The sequence below is a fragment of the Phallusia mammillata genome, chromosome 7, assembly GCF_965637545.1.
Source record: "Phallusia mammillata chromosome 7, kaPhaMamm4.hap1.1, whole genome shotgun sequence".
Classification (NCBI taxonomy): domain Eukaryota; kingdom Metazoa; phylum Chordata; class Ascidiacea; order Phlebobranchia; family Ascidiidae; genus Phallusia; species Phallusia mammillata.
In genome coordinates this window covers 19,736,053-19,756,541 of record NC_137258.1, presented here as the reverse complement: position 1 = coordinate 19,756,541, position 20,489 = coordinate 19,736,053, and the positions used below count along the sequence as shown (strand labels likewise).

The following is a 20,489-nucleotide window of genomic DNA, read 5'->3' as shown; positions in this document are numbered from 1 at the left end:
AGTAAATTCTGTGAAGCCGTTGATAGCAGTTACTGTATTCTGCCGAATATTGAGTCAACTTTAATCCATAGTTTCCTGAACAAGCATTTATACCAGAATTTTAAACGGGTCTGTTTGGGCCCGAACCTGAAAGTACAAGCCGAAACCCGACCCGAACTCGAATAAAATAAAAACGAATTAGGCCCAAGTGTTGGCACGAATAAGGCCGAATGTGAAGTCAGGCCTGAATCAAGCCCGTTTTGTTAAAACGTAAAAAAGATCGGCTCCACTAACAACTCTGATTTAAAAACAATGGCGAAAAAAAACGTTGAAAGCTACATGCAAGCATCACAATCCAAACTACTGGATCGAAACCGACATGTCTCATATTTTTTTACTTTTTTGTACAAAGCAAACCAGATCATGCTTCCCGACCAAACTAAGGGAATGGGAATGGTGCCTAAGCTTGCCGTTGACGTTATGTCTTGCGAAGTGACGAGATTATTTCAACTCTGCTCCAAACAACTGGTCCCGATCAGAGTCGAGGTTCCGCGCAAGGTACATATCGTGAAGGTTGAACCTTTGTTGTTTTCTTGTAAAACTGGTAGAAGCTTGTTGGCAAACTTGTATTGCGACTTTGGAAGGCGGCCTATAAATTTTACCTGCTTTCGTGTCTGGCATAGATTTGCAGGACCTATATTTGTTTATACTCGTGTGTTTTTTGTCGTATAGTTGTTTTTATCTGTTGACAAATCGGCAAACCCATATTAACTGTAGATTTATGCATAACATTATTTGTTGCAAACAAATTTATGAACAAGGAACAGTAGAACTTTAATTTTTAAGCAACATAACTTTTTCAAACCCAATCGGTTCAAAAATGTTTTTGTTTTTACCTTAAAGCGCAGCCATTGGTAACTTGTGCTGAAACAATAAAAACACTATTTTAAACAGAATTTGCAAATTGTGGTTTAAACCCTGTAATACTATAAATTTCTTTTTGTTAAGAAAACTTGTCCAGAAAAGTTTGTTACTGGGAGATTTATTCCCAAGTGAAACCGTGATACACCTCTGACCTCTCAATAGTTTTCTAACAAATTTATTTTCAGTCGCATCGCGATTTCGCCTCTGATCTGTTTCCTGATACGGATTCGGATGAGATCGTGCTCACCGCAGAAGACTGGTTAAACGGAAAAGATGCACAGGTACTAAATTAGTCATATTAGGATAAATGTTCTATTGAAAAACTCGCTTTTAAAATCAGTAATACACCAGACAAAACGGTGTAAATATTTTGTGCAAAAAAAACATATTTAATCTTCGCAATGTTGAATGCCTTTGAAACAGTTTAGAAATTTGTAAAATTTATTTAAACTTTCAACCTTCGTTTATTAACAGAGAACTAAGTGTAGTTTGGATCCGGCGAAGCGAAAGCCTTTGGCCGGTGAAGCGCCCACGAGTGTGACGTCAACAACTCAGAGTGTGACGTCACCTACTGACAATACCAAAGAGGATGACGCAGTGGCAGTTAAACCACAGACTGCAGAAAAATCAAAACCTGCTGCAAAAGTTCAAGAACCTGAGAAAGACAGCTCTCCTAACGGTGTTGCTGCGGCTCCTGTTGCCAAAACCTTTCCTGGTAAGAAAAGTTTTGTTTTGTGTAGTTAACGGAGTTATGTTTATTTAGTTGCACAAGAACAACCACTATGGTAGGAATTAGTTGCGCAACATTGGGACGTTATGAAACGCAAAATACCAAAGGGGGCAATTGGTGGATCGCCTAATAACGCTGCAGACATTTTAACATTTTTTCCAGTTAACGTAAATGAGGTGTACTTGATTCACAAACTTTTTAAACAGTAGGTTAGTTTTCTTTGTTGTCTACATGAATTTTTTTTTGTCCCAAGATCTTCCTAATTTTTAAGACAATTCTATCATGATGTTAAATTACTTGTATGCTTTTAAGACCCAACCTGTAGTTCTAAATGAATAATCGCCCAAATTGAAAAATAATAGTGTTTTTTTCATATTGTCAAAAAGGTAACCATGCAACTGGGTTGACCCAAACTATTGTCAGACTTCCTTAAAGTTTTTTCAGTAAATTTGTTTTGTGCTAGGTGTTCGTCAGTGCAAGTTCAGACACTGGACCTCCACAACTATGCACCCCTCCACTCACGTGACAAACATTCAAAACCTCAGCAAGTCCTTGCCGGGATCATGTGACGGTTTCCATGTTAACGCCAAATTTGCCGCTGTCCCTTTGTCGACATCTGGCGGCCATATTGCAGTGATAGATGTAAGTGGGAAAAATTGTTCCAGTTGTTTTACTGGCGACCATACCATTAAAACATATTTTATGAAGAGTTTTTAAGTTCATGTCAATGTAAATACGTTCTTGAGGCAGTGGTTTTCTACGATATGCCCTCGAAGGTAGCCAGCTGCGTATTAAGAAATGGGAAGAACTCTTAATATGTGATAATCATTCTATTTTATGACTTTTTCCTGTTTATGTCATCCGTGCGTCACGAAATTGTGGAGATTTCGGAAGCGCATTGTAGGGTAAAAACTTTTTAACCTGCCTAAAGTCATAGATTTTGATCGATCGTTTTAGAATCACAACCTAAAAAAGTCAAAGGACATATGGCGCAACTAAGCCAATGTTTTGGAGTTGCTTTAGTCCGCGACACTATTTATGCATGCTTCGAAATAATTTAGAGTGTACAGTGAATCTCAGTTAATCCAGACACATTTGGACCCAAAAAATTGTCCAGATTATGCGAAAATCCGGATTAACCGATGTCGATTAATTAAAGCCTACCACATTACAAATCATTTGCAGCTCGAATTTTTTACGATTTAGGCGAAGATCCGGATTTACAGATGTCGATTAGTTGAAGCCTTAACACATTACAGATCATTCGTACCTCATGTTTTGTCCAAATTAGCCGAAGATCAGGATTTCAGGAAACCAAATCCGGTTTAATCGAAGTTTACTGTATATCAGGGCTACTCAAATGGCGGCCCGCGGGCCATATCCGGACCTTTGGGGCGTTGGATGTGGACCTCGACGCTCTTTTGATTACGGCAACATTTAGATACATATTTCATTTGTGTGTTAATTACTTGAACATTGCTATGTTCAAGCAGTGTAAAGTGTTTCCAAAATCTCATATGAGCTCAGATTGTCCAACTGTGACGAAAAAAGGGTCGATTATTCCACTATACAATTGACGATTGTTCGCACGCAATTGTATTTGTGATGTAATAAACTCAATTTAAATCATTACCTTGTGAAACAATACTGCAAATTCAGATAAAATGTATTCTGTATGACCTTGTGCCAATCTACTCTCGCAAGGAGTAAATTCACGTTTAGTGCCTCATTCAAGCTTTAATCTTGGTCCGCGAATCTCCCCCTTAGCTATAACCCAAACCGGCTCTTGCATTTGCATTTTCGACAGAAGTGTCCGGACCTTTAGTAATTCTTACCTTTTCCATCGGGACCCTTGGCAAAAGTAATTGAGTAGCCCTGCTGTATATGCTAAAAAAACGCTTTGGCCTTTCATACAGTTCTGTGCATTTGTGTTATGTTTCTGGTTCAGGTAACCAAGCCTGGTCGCATCACCCAACCTTGCTCGTTGCAAAACACCGCCAATCCGACTGACTTCAAGTGGAATCCTTTCGACAACCATCAGTTGGCTGTAGGTCTGGATGATGGTGTGGTAAAAATCTGGAATATTCCGGAATCGGGTTTAACCGAAACCGCTTCGGAACCAGATATGGAGTTAAGAGGTAGGTCATATATGAGTACTACATGATGAGTTTATTGCGCAGTTTTATGTATTTTACTCTGGTTGGGTTAAATCTCTATTTTATTGTGCGCTTAACAAACATGAATACTCATCCAAAAAATCAGTTTATGAACAAAATTTCGATACTGGGATAAGCCCTGAGTGTCTATGCAGACCAGCAGTAACGAATTGGCGACCCCTTCTACCAAGCTGACATATTGTAGCATACGGGATAGGAAACTTTGCTTGTGATTCGGCTTCCGATGGGCTCACCATTGGGCCTGTGTATCTCAATTGGTAGAGCGCGAGTCCCGGAAAGCCCCCTTTCGTGGGTTCGAATCCCGATGTAGGCTAGATGTTTAGATTTTTCTTGTCCATCTCTGTCATATCTGGGAATGCTTGGTGACCGACTGATTCGGTATGACACCTTCAACAGGCCTGGCGTACTATGACTTATCTATCTAATCAAGTAATTTTGGTTATTTCGACGAATGTGTGGGGTAAGGGTTTGAAACTGTTGTAAAAATTTCCGAATACAATGACAAATACTTCGACTCTTAAAACGCTAAAGATTCATAATTGGGCTATGATACTACATTTGTGTATTACTTAACTATTATTACTTAACTACTGTTTTCTGGCTGATTTATCATATGTTTATTTGGCCAGCTCATTACTCAAAAGTCGTGTGTCTCCAATTTCACCCGCTTGCCAGGAACATTCTCGCAACTGCCTCGTTCGACAACAAAATCATCATCTGGAATCTCGACACTGGGAATGAGGTAAGTTTAAACAGGGACCGATAAAAACTATGATGTGGGTTTAACCGACCAAAAAGGTTTAGAAAAAAAACGAAAATTAAACTATTAAACAATTTTTTTTTTTGTAAAATTCCGATGAAAGGCAGTTTAATATCCGAAATCGCTTGATAGTGGCTTTGTTTGGTCATTCTAAAAAATGTGCAGTTAAAAATATAATACAGAGTAAAGAGAAAGTTGGACACAATGCCTCTTTAAAAAGACAACATAAGCAGTTGGATGGTATGTATTGGTAATATTTTCTGCTTAAAAAAATAAATCCAAAGGTCATAAACCGGTGCCAGCGTATAAGCCCAAACCATAGTCGATTTTTATGTTAAAGAGTGCGTTTTGAACAACAAGCTGTCAAGGGGGTGGTACAGAAAATATTTTGGAAACACTGTTTAAAATGAAAAAGTTATTTTTTAGGAAATTACACTTACCGGACACGAAGAGGAGATATTGCACATGGCTTGGAGCAACGATGGAAAGTACCTAGCAACTGTTGCTAAGGACGCCAAGATCCGGGTGTATATGCCCCGGAAATCGACGACACCAAGCAAGGTTGTAGTTCGTGATATAATTTTAGTACTCCCAAATGTTGCGAGTTTAACTGAGTTACATACACAGGTTGGACCAGGACCACTAGGAAGCAGAGGGGCTCGAGTTGTGTGGGCTTGTGGAGACAAAATACTGTGTGTTTCCGGCTTTGAAAAGTAAGTTTTAAAGTGTAACGAATGTGCTAAAAAAAGTGTTTTTAGCTGCAGACAGTGTACATCTGAGTTCTATGCGGGCCTGACATTGGGCCCCAACTCAATATTTTGTTAAAACAAAGCCTGAATTCGGGCTAAACGTAAAGCTAAAAGTCCGGCCTAACGACCCTGATGCACAGTTTTAATCAATAAGGCCTCACCAGTGCAGCTGGTGGCAAAACATTGGTTGCAAGGCTAAAAGTCATCTCTCACGCCAGCTTTTCAAAGCTCATGTTGTTTTTTTAAATCTTCTCCAGAACCAACTTATTAACCGATTTATCTACATTTTGGCACTACCCATTTGTCAAGTAGCTAAGTTTCGGCTTGCTTTCTAGGACTAAAACTACACTGTACACAGATTCGAGTTTTTTTCAACTCTTCTGTCGGATAATAGGATTTGAAAAACAAATGTGTTTTGCAAAGCATAGCGGTTTGAAAATATCTTGGTTTAAACATTTAAAATATTTTTTGCTGATTCTCCTGGAAAAGGGACAACATGTCGACATTGAATGTTAAGCGACCTACTTTAAACAAAATAATCCTAGATGTTGAGATCTGTGGTAGAAAAAAATATGATTAATTATGATTTTTTCATAAATTATGTAAGCAGGTACACTATTCACGGTTTTGAATAATCCGAGCAAACAAATCAGAGCCAATATATTTGAGTAAAACATAACGACGTTTCGCTTTTAATTCTTATGACCTGATGATGTCAATATCATGTTGTCGAAACGTCGTTATGTTTTACACAAATCTAATTTTTTGCTCACATTATGTAAGTAAGTTAATAACTATTATCACAGTTCATTATCATATACTATAGACTAAAATCCTAAACCAGAGTCGATATTCAAACATATATGTTTCATTTGTAGAAGTGGCAAAAGAAGACTTGGCGTTCACAGTGTCGAAAAGCTGAGTGACAAGCCGCTAGAGGTCGTTGAGCTTCCGCAAGCTCCATCCACGCTAATACCATATTTGGATGTTGAAAACAATACAATCTTCCTCACTGGAAAAGTGCGTCTGTAAATTATACCAAAGCTTTAAGGTTAAACTTAAATCAGATTGAATTCTGCCAGTAAACGTTAAATCTTCAAGTGTGCGAACTTATTTAAGTCTTACTGAAAGTTATACTCTAAATTGGTTGTTTGTGCAATTGGTTATAGTCATACACAATGGTATGATTTCAATTTGCGGTTGTAGCGTATGTTTAAGCGACAGGCGACAACACTGGCGAAAGCTATTCAATAGTACGCGTCGGGGTCACCAGTTGTGGGCACACGTTGTTTTATGTCCGTTTATTGCGAGGCTCCAAATTTGAATGACGTGTACACTCAATAGAACAACGCAAGTGAAGGCATTGTCGTTTAAAGATACGCCACACGGTGATGAGAGCTTTCTTTGTCGAGTTAAAAAATGTTTGTTATATTACATCAAAGGGTTAGGCTTCGTGTACTTTCCGTAAGGTAGTGAATCGCGTATCCGCATTCCACAGTCAGGTGATTCGTTAATTGTGCTGCATTCATTACTGTTTTGCCTGTAGTGATTACTTTATGTAAATTGGCAGTTATCCAAGCCAAAAACGCTCGTTTCGTTTAATCGTTATTCATTCTATTTTACTCTTCGAGCGAACAACACAACGAAACACAACAAAAATCATGTCCAAAGAACTGCATCTAAACTGGCTAAAATTAATTTGTGGTATTTTGAATGTAATTTTGAAACTTGAATGCGGCCAAAATGCCTTCTAACTTCCACCACAAGTTCATTGACTGACAAAATTACACACACACAGGGAGATTCGACCATGTTCTCATACGAAGTCCTTACCGAGGAGCCTTACCTGGTTGCTATGGCGACGGCGTCGTCGGATCAACCGCACCAGGGATTCTGTTTTCTTCCCAAAACGGTCTGTGACGTCAGGAAAGTGGAATTCGCTAGAGCGTGGAGACTTGGAAAGTCAAATCTTGAACCCGTGTCGTTTAAAATACCCCGAGTTAAAGTGAGTAATCATGTTACTGTCCGAAAAATACACTTGTTATAATATGCAAGGCTATCACATATGTAGGATTTATCCAGTATAGATCAATTGGATATACTTTTAAGTTATGTTTGCTTGAAGTTATAGGTATTCTCCATGGGATAGGACGCATATTGTTTTCCTGCCTATTTTTCTGTCTAACCCTGGTTTGTTAAAGTTTGGTAAAAAAAGAGTGCTTTAAACTTTTCAAATTTACACACTTGATAGTTGGTTATTCGAATTTGATCCTCTAAACCGGAATGCTTTAAAAAAAAACTCTGTTGAGGTTTCTCGCGACCCTTGGATTTATTTAATAACGGATTCGGTGCATTATTAGCCAGACAACAAACAACGTAGACGTCACAAACGAAATCAATCATTAATACGTCAAAGAAAGTTGTTTTGAAATTGTCATTGTGCAACAGTTTGAAGCATTGGGAAAATAAAATAAGATGGCTCTTGCTAAACAAACAGGCGTTCCAAAAGACTTTTTAGGCAACTGAAATTTGGGTCGCGACCCATAGTTTGGGGAGCACCGCTCTAAACCCATCGGTTTAACCACATCAGGCCCTATACGCGAAAATTTTAACACGGGTCTACTTGATGAAGCACTTGATTACTACGTTTTACATATCGTTAGTCGGTGCATTACATAGTGATTCGATGCATTTTGTAACTTTTTGTTAAATTCACGCATTTGTTATCATATTTTTGTGACTGTTATTTTGAAGTCTGTCCCGTTTTTTGTAGATGGAATACTTCCAAGACGACTTGTATCCGAAAACTCGTGTCGTTGACAAACCATCCATGACGGCTGATGATTGGTTAGAAGGTTCAAACGACCAACTCCCATCGGTCAATCAGCGACCGTCCGATATGAAACCACGTAAGGACATTGGGGTTTTCTATTTCTTTCGTAAACCGTATAGTAATAAGCGTTTTATGTCTGTTGGTACTGCTTTTGATAACGAATGGGGCGAAATTCAATTGGCAAACGTTTTCAATGGCTGTATTTATACTTCACAATTAAACCAAAAGCCACGTTATACGTGTGGCCTTATCTTCAAATGAATATGATAAGATAAGGTATCTGACTGTTATTTGTTTATACCCACTGCTTATTTATTTTAATGCACTGGTTCTCAACCGGAGAGGATTTTTCTTAATTTGCATATGTGGTTTGTAAGTAGACACTTAAGCTATGGAAAAATGACCTGTGAAGTTAAACAAAGACTCAATTTTACACAATGTTTGTTGTTGTTTACCATCTGTGTATAAAAAAGATATTCTGGTCTCTTACGCTTTAAATTTTTTGATCTACCCAAAACGATTTACAAAGTTTCCAACTTATTGGTTATGTAAAATAATTTCAATTGTAGGGAACGTTGTATAGTGCCCAACTAATTTGTGTGATTTCATTAGTGAGCGAGGCGCCCAAGGAAGCACCGAAAGCGAGGAAATACGAATCTTACGATCGGGATACTTACAAAACTGATGAGCAAAAGAAGGAAGAGGTTTACGATTTAGTTTCACAAGTGTTATGTTTGTTGTTTGCAAAGTTTGCAACGAAATTTTGTGACCTAATTTCAACCTTGTGTAGTAACTATAGCGTCTGAGATTCAAGAGCGTTAAAAATAAACGTCCAATGACACTTATAAACGGGTATAAAAACGGGTAATTTGGGTTTCGCAAAATTCAGTGTCGTTATTACAAATTATACAAAATTGAATACAGCTTGTCTCTGCAATGTCAAACAAGTTGGATTTGGACAAGGAGTTGGAGCAGGACACCATGGAAGGGGTCGACGAAGATGAATGGGTAAAAATATAAGTGGTTTTGAAGAAAACATTAGTTAATAAATATTCATATGGTGGGGGGTGGGAGATAAGGAGATAACGGCAGGTTAAAAGGGGAAGTTGAAATAGGACGTACTGCTGGGTTGTGATTACGGCGAGTGTAAACTTACCGGTTCCTTGCGTTGTTTACATATCGTGGTCAATATTCACCCCCAAAAAGTTGCAAACCCTAAAAATAAATGATTTCTCTCACTGTTCGTCTTACATATAATACAATAATACCCACTACGGTACATTTCCATCGTGATTATTCATTGAAATATTGGAGAATTTCTAAGAAAGATAATAGAATAACATGAGAAAATCATTTTTACTCGTTAAGGGGGTGCATGAGTGTCAAAGGCTTCTTGGGGTTTTACCAAAAGTTGCAGTAGTATGGTACAAAAACTACATATGATAATTACATATGTACCACCATTCCATTACACTTTTGTTTTATTAAGTAATAACTTACTACTTTACATATGTGTTTTTAACCTGACGATTCTTTTCACGTCTGCAGACTTATCAAAATATCAAACCGCTTTAGTGTTAAAGCACAAGCATTTATTGATAGCAACATCTGTTGTAAGGGGTTAGAAAGCACAAAAATATTAAAGGGTACTGGGTAATACAATGTGAAAAACCACTGCATCGGGCAATCACAAAAATGGGCTGATCTGACTTTTCTAGGCACAAAATGCTTGACAAGTTTTAGTGGTTTAGTTTTCAACATTTAGAGCGCAAAGTGAATGTAGTTGGCGACCTTTTGCCTGTAATCCAAGATTGTACTACTAACCAATGAACGACAAAATTTAGCATCTAAATGTACTGTTTTTGTTTTAGGACGACTATTGAGGTTTTATGAAGAGTCCTGGCCGCGATGCTTTGGCTTATTAGGAATTTTTGCTGCCAAATATTATTCATTCAAGATCAGAGAGCTGACCAAACATTTGTAGTGCAATACAAACGTAGCGATCAATATATATTTAGTATGTGGCATGATTCTTGTGGTTTTGTGCGGCGATTGTTGATATCCTTTGGGGCTTATTCCTCTGTATATAATCAGTTTATTTGATGAAACGTTTACCAAATGGGGTAGAAATTCATTCAAGACTCCTTTTTGACTTTCTTGTTAGAATTTTTAAAACCGTGAATTGTGAGCTTATACCTAATTACATCAAGAAATCCCACAAAACTATTTTTAGGATTTGAAATTTACAAAAGCGTTTTTTGTCGATGGATTTTAGTGAAACCAACATTGATTGTACAGCGCCCACTGAAAATATACGTTAACTTGTGGCTGTTTTTTATCAAGCAGATATTATTTACGTACAGCATTTGTCTTTCAGTATCATACATTATATTCATAATATGTAGGTCAACATGTATATTTTTGGCATGCAGTTTTTTGTATCTTGTGTTAGATCAGAGAACAGCGCACTTAATTAACTTTCATCCATAATATGTTCCACTGCAAACAAGAATATTTCAAAAAATTTGTCTCTTGTCAAGTTGGTGTATTGTCACAACATTTGCGATTTTGAAGGAACAGCATATAAGCAGTTAACGACCTCCCAAATCGGATTTCGACGAGCCAAAAACAAAAAAACAAACGCTTCAGAACGTTTGCCAAACTGAATAAAACTTTGACTTTCCAAAATTCTTGTTTGGTCGATCGAAAGAAGGGAGAACCGACAAACCACGGAAAAAGAAATCGGCTTAAACCGTAATAGAATACATGAAATATTGAACTGATTATCAAAAAAAAAAAAAAAAACGGGATATGCGATTTTTTGGGCTCAAAAAAATCCAAGAAAAATTCCGTTTTCGTCGGAATATTCCAGTTTCAAACTGGTTTTGACCGGTTTCTGCCTCCTACCGAACCTCGAAACCGGTTTGAACCGGTTTTGAAAATCGAAAATTTTGACCCGATTTTTGAAAAAACCCTAAGGCTTTTTAGGGGTCAAAAAATCGAAAAAAAATCCGGTTTTCGGTGGGTTTTCGCCGGAATATTCCAGTTTCAAACTGTTTCAACCGGTTTCTGCCTCCTACCGAACGTCCAAACCGGTTCAAACCATTTTCAAAAATCGAAAATTTTCACTCGATTTTTGAAAAAAACCTAAAATTTTCACTCGATTTTTGAAAAAACCTAAGCCTATATCCTTTCCGTTTTTTCGATTTTTCGGGGTCAAAAAATCGAAGAAAAATCCGGTTTTCGGTGGGTTTTCGCCGGAATATTCCAGTTTCAAACTGGTTTTGACCGGTTTCTGCCTCCTACCGAACCTCCAAACCGGTTTGAACCGGTTTTGAAAATCGAAAATTTTGACCCGATTTTTGAAAAAACCCTAAGGCTTTTTAGGGGTCAAAAAATCGAAGAAAAATCCGGTTTTCGGTGGGTTTTCGCCGGAATATTCCAGTTTCAAACTGTTTCAACCGGTTTCTGCCTCCTACCGAACGTCCAAACCGGTTCAAACCATTTTCAAAAATCGAAAATTTTCACTCGATTTTTGAAAAAAACCTAAAATTTTCACTCGATTTTTGAAAAAACCTAAGCCTATAGCCTTTCCGTTTTTTCGATTTTTCGGGGTCAAAAAATCGAAGAAAAATCCGGTTTTCGGTGGGTTTTCGCCGGAATATTCCAGTTTCAAACTGGTTTTGACCGGTTTCTGCCTCCTACCGAACGTCCAAACCGGTTAAAAAATAGAAAATTTTCACCCGATTTTTGAAAAAACCCTAAGGCTTTTTAGGGGTCAAAAAATCGAAGAAAAATCCGGTTTTCGGTGGGTTTTCGCCGGAATATTCCAGTTTCAAACTGGTTTTAACAGGTTTCTGCCACCTACCGAACCTCCAAATCGGTTTTGAAAATCGAAAATTTTGACCCGATTTTTGAAAAAACCTTAAGGCTTTTTAGGGGTCAAAAAATCGAAGAAACATCCGGTTTTCGGTGGGTTTTCGTCGGAATATTCCAGTTTCAAACTGGTTTTGGCCGGTTTCTGCCTCCTACCGAACCTCCAAACCGGTTTGAACCGGTTTTGAAAATCGAAAAATTTGACCCGATTTTTGAAAAAAACCTAAGACTATAGCCTTTCCGTTTTTTCGATTTTTGGGGCTCAAAAAATCGAAGAAAAATCCGGTTTTCGGTGGGTTTTCGCCGGAATATTCCAGTTTCAAACTGGTTTTGACCGGTTTCTGCCTCCTACCGAACCTCCAAACCGGTTTGAACCGGTTTTGAAAATCGAAAATTTTCACTCGATTTTTGAAAAAACCTAAGGCTTTTTGGGGCTCAAAAAATCGAAGAAAAATCCGGTTTTCGGTGGGTTTTCGTCGGAATATTCCAGTTTCAAACTGGTTTTGGCCGGTTTCTGCCTCCTACCGAACCTCGAAACCGGTTTTGAAAATCGAAAATTTTAAACCGATTTTTGAAAAAACCCTAAGGCAATAGCCTTTCCGTTTTTTCGATTTTTGGGGCTCAAAAAATCGAAGAAAAATCCGGTTTTCGGTGGGTTTTCGCCGGAATATTCCAGTTTCAAACTGGTTTTGACCGGTTTCTGCCTCCTACCGAACCTCGAAACCGGTTTGAACCGGTTTTGAAAATCGAAAATTTTCACTCGATTTTTGAAAAAACCTAAGGCTATAGCCTTTCCGTTTTTTCGATTTTTGGGGCTCAAAAAATCGAAGAAAAATCCGGTTTTCGGTGGGTTTTCGCCGGAATATTCCAGTTTCAAACTGGTTTTGACCGGTTTCTGCCTCCTATCGAACCTCGAAACCGGTTCAAACCGGTTTTGAAAATCGAAAATTTTCACTCGATTTTTGAAAAAACCTAAGGCTACAGCCTTTCCGTTTTTTCGATTTTTGGGGCTCAAAAAATCGAAGAAAAATCCGGTTTTCGGTGGGTTTTCGTCGGAATATTCCAGTTTCAAACTGGTTTTGGCCGGTTTCTGCCTCCTACCGAACCTCGAAACCGGTTTTGAAAATCGAAAATTTTGACCCGATTTTCGAAAAAACCCTAAGGCTATAGCCTTTCCGTTTTTTCGATTTTTGGGGCTCAAAAAATCGAAGAAAAATCCGGTTTTCGGTGGGTTTTCGCCGGAATATTCCAGTTTCAAACTGGTTTTGACCGGTTTCTGCCTCCTACCGAACCTCCAAACCGGTTTGAACCGGTTTTGAAAATCGAAAATTTTCACCCGATTTTTGAAAAAAACCTAAGACTATAGCCTTTCCGTTTTTTCGATTTTTGGGGCTCAAAAAATCGAAGAAAAATCCGGTTTTCGGTGGGTTTTCGCCGGAATATTCCAGTTTCAAATTGGTTTTGACCGGTTTCTGCCTCCTACCGAACCTCCAAACCGGTTTAAACCGGTTTTGAAAATCGAAAATTTTCACTCGATTTTTGAAAAAACCCTAAGGCTATAGCCTTTCCGTTTTTTCGATTTTTCGGGGTCAAAAAATCGAAGAAAATTCCGGTTTTCGGTGGGTTTTCGCCGGAATATTCCAGTTTCAAACTGGTTTTGACCGGTTTCTGCCTCCTACCGAACCTCCAAACCGGTTTGAACCGGTTTTGAAAATCGAAAATTTTCACCCGATTTTTGAAAAAACCTAAGGCTATAGCCTTTCCGTTTTTTCGATTTTTGGGGCTCAAAAAATCGAAGAAAAATCCGGTTTTCGGTGGGTTTTCGTCGGAATATTCCAGTTTCAAACTGGTTTTGACCGGTTTCTGCCTCCTACCGAACCTCGAAACCGGTTTAAACCGGTTTTGAAAATCGAAAATTTTCACTCGATTTTTGAAAAAACCTAAGGCTATAGCCTTTCCGTTTTTTCGATTTTTGGGGCTCAAAAAATCGAAGAAAAATCCGGTTTTCGGTGGGTTTTCGCCGGAATATTCCAGTTTCAAACTGGTTTTGACCGGTTTCTGCCTCCTACCGAACCTCCAAACCGGTTTGAACCGGTTTTGAAAATCGAAAATTTTCACCCGATTTTTGAAAAAACCTAAGCCTATAGCCTTTCCGTTTTTTCGATTTTTGGGGCTCAAAAAATCGAAGAAAAATCCGGTTTTCGGTGGGTTTTCGTCGGAATATTCCAGTTTCAAACTGGTTTTGACCGGTTTCTGCCTCCTACCGAACCTCGAAACCGGTTTGAACCGGTTTTGAAAATCGAAAAATTTGACCCGATTTTTGAAAAAAACCTAAGACTATAGCCTTTCCGTTTTTTCGATTTTTGGGGCTCAAAAAATCGAAGAAAAATCCGGTTTTCGGTGGGTTTTCGCCGGAATATTCCAGTTTCAAACTGGTTTTGACCGGTTTCTGCCTCCTACCGAACCTCGAAACCGGTTTGAACCGGTTTTGAAAATCGAAAATTTTCACCCGATTTTTGAAAAAACCTAAGGCTATAGCCTTTCCGTTTTTTCGATTTTTGGGGCTCAAAAAATCGAAGAAAAATCCGGTTTTCGGTGGGTTTTCGTCGGAATATTCCAGTTTCAAACTGGTTTTGACCGGTTTCTGCCTCCTATCGAACCTCGAAACCGGTTCAAACCGGTTTTGAAAATCGAAAATTTTCACTCGATTTTTGAAAAAACCTAAGGCTACAGCCTTTCCGTTTTTTCGATTTTTGGGGCTCAAAAAATCGAAGAAAAATCCGGTTTTCGGTGGGTTTTCGTCGGAATATTCCAGTTTCAAACTGGTTTTGGCCGGTTTCTGCCTCCTACCGAACCTCGAAACCGGTTTTGAAAATCGAAAATTTTGACCCGATTTTCGAAAAAACCCTAAGGCTATAGCCTTTCCGTTTTTTCGATTTTTGGGGCTCAAAAAATCGAAGAAAAATCCGGTTTTCGGTGGGTTTTCGCCGGAATATTCCAGTTTCAAACTGGTTTTGACCGGTTTCTGCCTCCTACCGAACCTCGAAACCGGTTTGAACCGGTTTTGAAAATCGAAAATTTTCACTCGATTTTTGAAAAAACCTAAGGCTATAGCCTTTCCGTTTTTTCGATTTTTGGGGCTCAAAAAATCGAAGAAAAATCCGGTTTTCGGTGGGTTTTCGCCGGAATATTCCAGTTTCAAACTGGTTTTGACCGGTTTCTGCCTCCTATCGAACCTCGAAACCGGTTCAAACCGGTTTTGAAAATCGAAAATTTTCACTCGATTTTTGAAAAAACCTAAGGCTACAGCCTTTCCGTTTTTTCGATTTTTGGGGCTCAAAAAATCGAAGAAAAATCCGGTTTTCGGTGGGTTTTCGTCGGAATATTCCAGTTTCAAACTGGTTTTGGCCGGTTTCTGCCTCCTACCGAACCTCGAAACCGGTTTTGAAAATCGAAAATTTTGACCCGATTTTCGAAAAAACCCTAAGGCTATAGCCTTTCCGTTTTTTCGATTTTTGGGGCTCAAAAAATCGAAGAAAAATCCGGTTTTCGGTGGGTTTTCGCCGGAATATTCCAGTTTCAAACTGGTTTTGACCGGTTTCTGCCTCCTACCGAACCTCCAAACCGGTTTGAACCGGTTTTGAAAATCGAAAATTTGGACTCGATTTTTGAAAAAAACCTAAGACTATAGCCTTTCCGTTTTTTCGATTTTTGGGGCTCAAAAAATCGAAGAAAAATCCGGTTTTCGGTGGGTTTTCGCCGGAATATTCCAGTTTCAAATTGGTTTTGACCGGTTTCTGCCTCCTACCGAACCTCCAAACCGGTTTAAACCGGTTTTGAAAATCGAAAATTTTCACTCGATTTTTGAAAAAACCCTAAGGCAATAGCCTTTCCGTTTTTTCGATTTTTCGGGGTCAAAAAATCGAAGAAAATTCCGGTTTTCGGTGGGTTTTCGCCGGAATATTCCAGTTTCAAACTGGTTTTGACCGGTTTCTGCCTCCTACCGAACCTCGAAACCGGTTTGAACCGGTTTTGAAAATCGAAAATTTTCACCCGATTTTTGAAAAAACCTAAGGCTATAGCCTTTCCGTTTTTTCGATTTTTGGGGCTCAAAAAATCGAAGAAAAATCCGGTTTTCGGTGGGTTTTCGTCGGAATATTCCAGTTTCAAACTGGTTTTGACCGGTTTCTGCCTCCTACCGAACCTCGAAACCGGTTTAAACCGGTTTTGAAAATCGAAAATTTTCACTCGATTTTTGAAAAAACCTAAGGCTATAGCCTTTCCGTTTTTTCGATTTTTGGGGCTCAAAAAATCGAAGAAAAATCCGGTTTTCGGTGGGTTTTCGCCGGAATATTCCAGTTTCAAACTGGTTTTGACCGGTTTCTGCCTCCTACCGAACCTCCAAACCGGTTTGAACCGGTTTTGAAAATCGAAAATTTTCACCCGATTTTTGAAAAAACCTAAGCCTATAGCCTTTCCGTTTTTTCGATTTTTGGGGCTCAAAAAATCGAAGAAAAATCCGGTTTTCGGTGGGTTTTCGTCGGAATATTCCAGTTTCAAACTGGTTTTGACCGGTTTCTGCCTCCTACCGAACCTCGAAACCGGTTTGAACCGGTTTTGAAAATCGAAAAATTTGACCCGATTTTTGAAAAAAACCTAAGACTATAGCCTTTCCGTTTTTTCGATTTTTGGGGCTCAAAAAATCGAAGAAAAATCCGGTTTTCGGTGGGTTTTCGCCGGAATATTCCAGTTTCAAACTGGTTTTGACCGGTTTCTGCCTCCTACCGAACCTCGAAACCGGTTTGAACCGGTTTTGAAAATCGAAAATTTTCACCCGATTTTTGAAAAAACCTAAGGCTATAGCCTTTCCGTTTTTTCGATTTTTGGGGCTCAAAAAATCGAAGAAAAATCCGGTTTTCGGTGGGTTTTCGTCGGAATATTCCAGTTTCAAACTGGTTTTGACCGGTTTCTGCCTCCTACCGAACCTCGAAACCGGTTTGAACCGGTTTTGAAAATCGAAAATTTTGACCCGATTTTCGAAAAAACCCTAAGGCTATAGCCTTTCCGTTTTTTCGATTTTTGGGGCTCAAAAAATCGAAGAAAAATCCGGTTTTCGGTGGGTTTTCGTCGGAATATTCCAGTTTCAAACTGTCTTTGACCGGTTTCTGCCTCCTACCGAACCTCGAAACCGGTTTAAACCGGTTTTGAAAATCGAAAATTTTCACTCGATTTTTGAAAAAACCTAAGGCTATAGCCTTTCCGTTTTTTCGATTTTTGGGGCTCAAAAAATCGAAGAAAAATCCGGTTTTCGGTGGGTTTTCGTCGGAATATTCCAGTTTCAAACTGGTTTTGACCGGTTTCTGCCTCCTACCGAACCTCGAAACCGGTTTGAACCGGTTTTGAAAATCGAAAATTTTGACCCGATTTTCGAAAAAACCCTAAGGCTATAGCCTTTCCGTTTTTTCGATTTTTGGGGCTCAAAAAATCGAAGAAAAATCCGGTTTTCGGTGGGTTTTCGTCGGAATATTCCAGTTTCAAACTGTCTTTGACCGGTTTCTGCCTCCTACCGAACCTCGAAACCGGTTTAAACCGGTTTTGAAAATCGAAAATTTTCACTCGATTTTTGAAAAAACCTAAGGCTACAGCCTTTCCGTTTTTTCGATTTTTGGGGCTCAAAAAATCGAAGAAAAATCCGGTTTTCGGTGGGTTTTCGTCGGAATATTCCAGTTTCAAACTGGTTTTGGCCGGTTTCTGCCTCCTACCGAACCTCGAAACCGGTTTTGAAAATCGAAAATTTTGACCCGATTTTCGAAAAAACCCTAAGGCTATAGCCTTTCCGTTTTTTCGATTTTTGGGGCTCAAAAAATCGAAGAAAAATCCGGTTTTCGGTGGGTTTTCGCCGGAATATTCCAGTTTCAAACTGGTTTTGACCGGTTTCTGCCTCCTACCGAACCTCCAAACCGGTTTGAACCGGTTTTGAAAATCGAAAATTTTCACCCGATTTTTGAAAAAAACCTAAGACTATAGCCTTTCCGTTTTTTCGATTTTTGGGGCTCAAAAAATCGAAGAAAAATCCGGTTTTCGGTGGGTTTTCGCCGGAATATTCCAGTTTCAAATTGGTTTTGACCGGTTTCTGCCTCCTACCGAACCTCCAAACCGGTTTAAACCGGTTTTGAAAATCGAAAATTTTCACTCGATTTTTGAAAAAACCCTAAGGCTATAGCCTTTCCGTTTTTTCGATTTTTCGGGGTCAAAAAATCGAAGAAAATTCCGGTTTTCGGTGGGTTTTCGCCGGAATATTCCAGTTTCAAACTGGTTTTGACCGGTTTCTGCCTCCTACCGAACCTCCAAACCGGTTTGAACCGGTTTTGAAAATCGAAAATTTTCACCCGATTTTTGAAAAAACCTAAGGCTATAGCCTTTCCGTTTTTTCGATTTTTGGGGCTCAAAAAATCGAAGAAAAATCCGGTTTTCGGTGGGTTTTCGTCGGAATATTCCAGTTTCAAACTGGTTTTGACCGGTTTCTGCCTCCTACCGAACCTCGAAACCGGTTTAAACCGGTTTTGAAAATCGAAAATTTTCACTCGATTTTTGAAAAAACCTAAGGCTATAGCCTTTCCGTTTTTTCGATTTTTGGGGCTCAAAAAATCGAAGAAAAATCCGGTTTTCGGTGGGTTTTCGCCGGAATATTCCAGTTTCAAACTGGTTTTGACCGGTTTCTGCCTCCTACCGAACCTCCAAACCGGTTTGAACCGGTTTTGAAAATCGAAAATTTTCACTCGATTTTTGAAAAAACCTAAGCCTATAGCCTTTCCGTTTTTTCGATTTTTGGGGCTGAAAAAATCGAAGAAAAATCCGGTTTTCGGTGGGTTTTCGTCGGAATATTCCAGTTTCAAACTGGTTTTGACCGGTTTCTGCCTCCTACCGAACCTCGAAACCGGTTTGAACCGGTTTTGAAAATCGAAAAATTTGACCCGATTTTTGAAAAAAACCTAAGACTATAGCCTTTCCGTTTTTTCGATTTTTGGGGCTCAAAAAATCGAAGAAAAATCCGGTTTTCGGTGGGTTTTCGCCGGAATATTCCAGTTTCAAACTGGTTTTGACCGGTTTCTGCCTCCTATCGAACCTCGAAACCGGTTTGAACCGGTTTTGAAAATCGAAAATTTTCACCCGATTTTTGAAAAAACCTAAGGCTATAGCCTTTCCGTTTTTTCGATTTTTGGGGCTCAAAAAATCGAAGAAAAATCCGGTTTTCGGTGGGTTTTCGTCGGAATATTCCAGTTTCAAACTGGTTTTGACCGGTTTCTGCCTCCTATCGAACCTCGAAACCGGTTCAAACCGGTTTTGAAAATCGAAAATTTTCACTCGATTTTTGAAAAAACCTAAGGCTACAGCCTTTCCGTTTTTTCGATTTTTGGGGCTCAAAAAATCGAAGAAAAATCCGGTTTTCGGTGGGTTTTCGTCGGAATATTCCAGTTTCAAACTGGTTTTGGCCGGTTTCTGCCTCCTACCGAACCTCGAAACCGGTTTTGAAAATCGAAAATTTTGACCCGATTTTCGAAAAAACCCTAAGGCTATAGCCTTTCCGTTTTTTCGATTTTTGGGGCTCAAAAAATCGAAGAAAAATCCGGTTTTCGGTGGGTTTTCGCCGGAATATTCCAGTTTCAAACTGGTTTTGACCGGTTTCTGCCTCCTACCGAACCTCCAAACCGGTTTGAACCGGTTTTGAAAATCGAAAATTTGGACTCGATTTTTGAAAAAAACCTAAGACTATAGCCTTTCCGTTTTTTCGATTTTTGGGGCTCAAAAAATCGAAGAAAAATCCGGTTTTCGGTGGGTTTTCGCCGGAATATTCCAGTTTCAAATTGGTTTTGACCGGTTTCTGCCTCCTACCGAACCTCCAAACCGGTTTAAACCGGTTTTGAAAATCGAAAATTTTCACTCGATTTTTGAAAAAACCCTAAGGCAATAGCCTTTCCGTTTTTTCGATTTTTCGGGGTCAAAAAATCGAAGAAAATTCCGGTTTTCGGTGGGTTTTCGCCGGAATATTCCAGTTTCAAACTGGTTTTGACCGGTTTCTGCCTCCTACCGAACCTCGAAACCGGTTTGAACCGGTTTTGAAAATCGAAAATTTTCACCCGATTTTTGAAAAAACCTAAGGCTATAGCCTTTCCGTTTTTTCGATTTTTGGGGCTCAAAAAATCGAAGAAAAATCCGGTTTTCGGTGGGTTTTCGTCGGAATATTCCAGTTTCAAACTGGTTTTGACCGGTTTCTGCCTCCTACCGAACCTCGAAACCGGTTTAAACCGGTTTTGAAAATCGAAAATTTTCACTCGATTTTTGAAAAAACCTAAGGCTATAGCCTTTCCGTTTTTTCGATTTTTGGGGCTCAAAAAATCGAAGAAAAATCCGGTTTTCGGTGGGTTTTCGCCGGAATATTCCAGTTTCAAACTGGTTTTGA

General features: G+C 39.1%; 1 protein-coding gene across 1 annotated transcript in view; it reads left to right on the top strand.

Annotated features, from left to right (window-relative positions):
- The window catches only part of LOC145237173 (coronin-7-like), a 61,023-nt gene extending 50,533 nt beyond the window's left edge, over window positions 1–10,490 (top strand). Inside the window, exons 10-23 of the mRNA XM_080099941.1 lie at window positions 392–537; window positions 1,089–1,184; window positions 1,378–1,618; window positions 2,097–2,275; window positions 3,582–3,771; window positions 4,440–4,552; window positions 4,997–5,131; window positions 5,198–5,283; window positions 6,198–6,339; window positions 7,118–7,324; window positions 8,093–8,228; window positions 8,765–8,856; window positions 9,077–9,160; window positions 10,024–10,490. Of these exons, the coding sequence (XP_079956067.1) occupies window positions 392–537; window positions 1,089–1,184; window positions 1,378–1,618; window positions 2,097–2,275; window positions 3,582–3,771; window positions 4,440–4,552; window positions 4,997–5,131; window positions 5,198–5,283; window positions 6,198–6,339; window positions 7,118–7,324; window positions 8,093–8,228; window positions 8,765–8,856; window positions 9,077–9,160; window positions 10,024–10,035 (1,859 nt within the window). The 3' untranslated portion in view covers window positions 10,036–10,490. The remainder of the gene's footprint in view (window positions 1–391; window positions 538–1,088; window positions 1,185–1,377; window positions 1,619–2,096; window positions 2,276–3,581; window positions 3,772–4,439; window positions 4,553–4,996; window positions 5,132–5,197; window positions 5,284–6,197; window positions 6,340–7,117; window positions 7,325–8,092; window positions 8,229–8,764; window positions 8,857–9,076; window positions 9,161–10,023) is intronic.
- The last annotated feature ends 9,999 nt before the right edge of the window (window positions 10,491–20,489 follow it).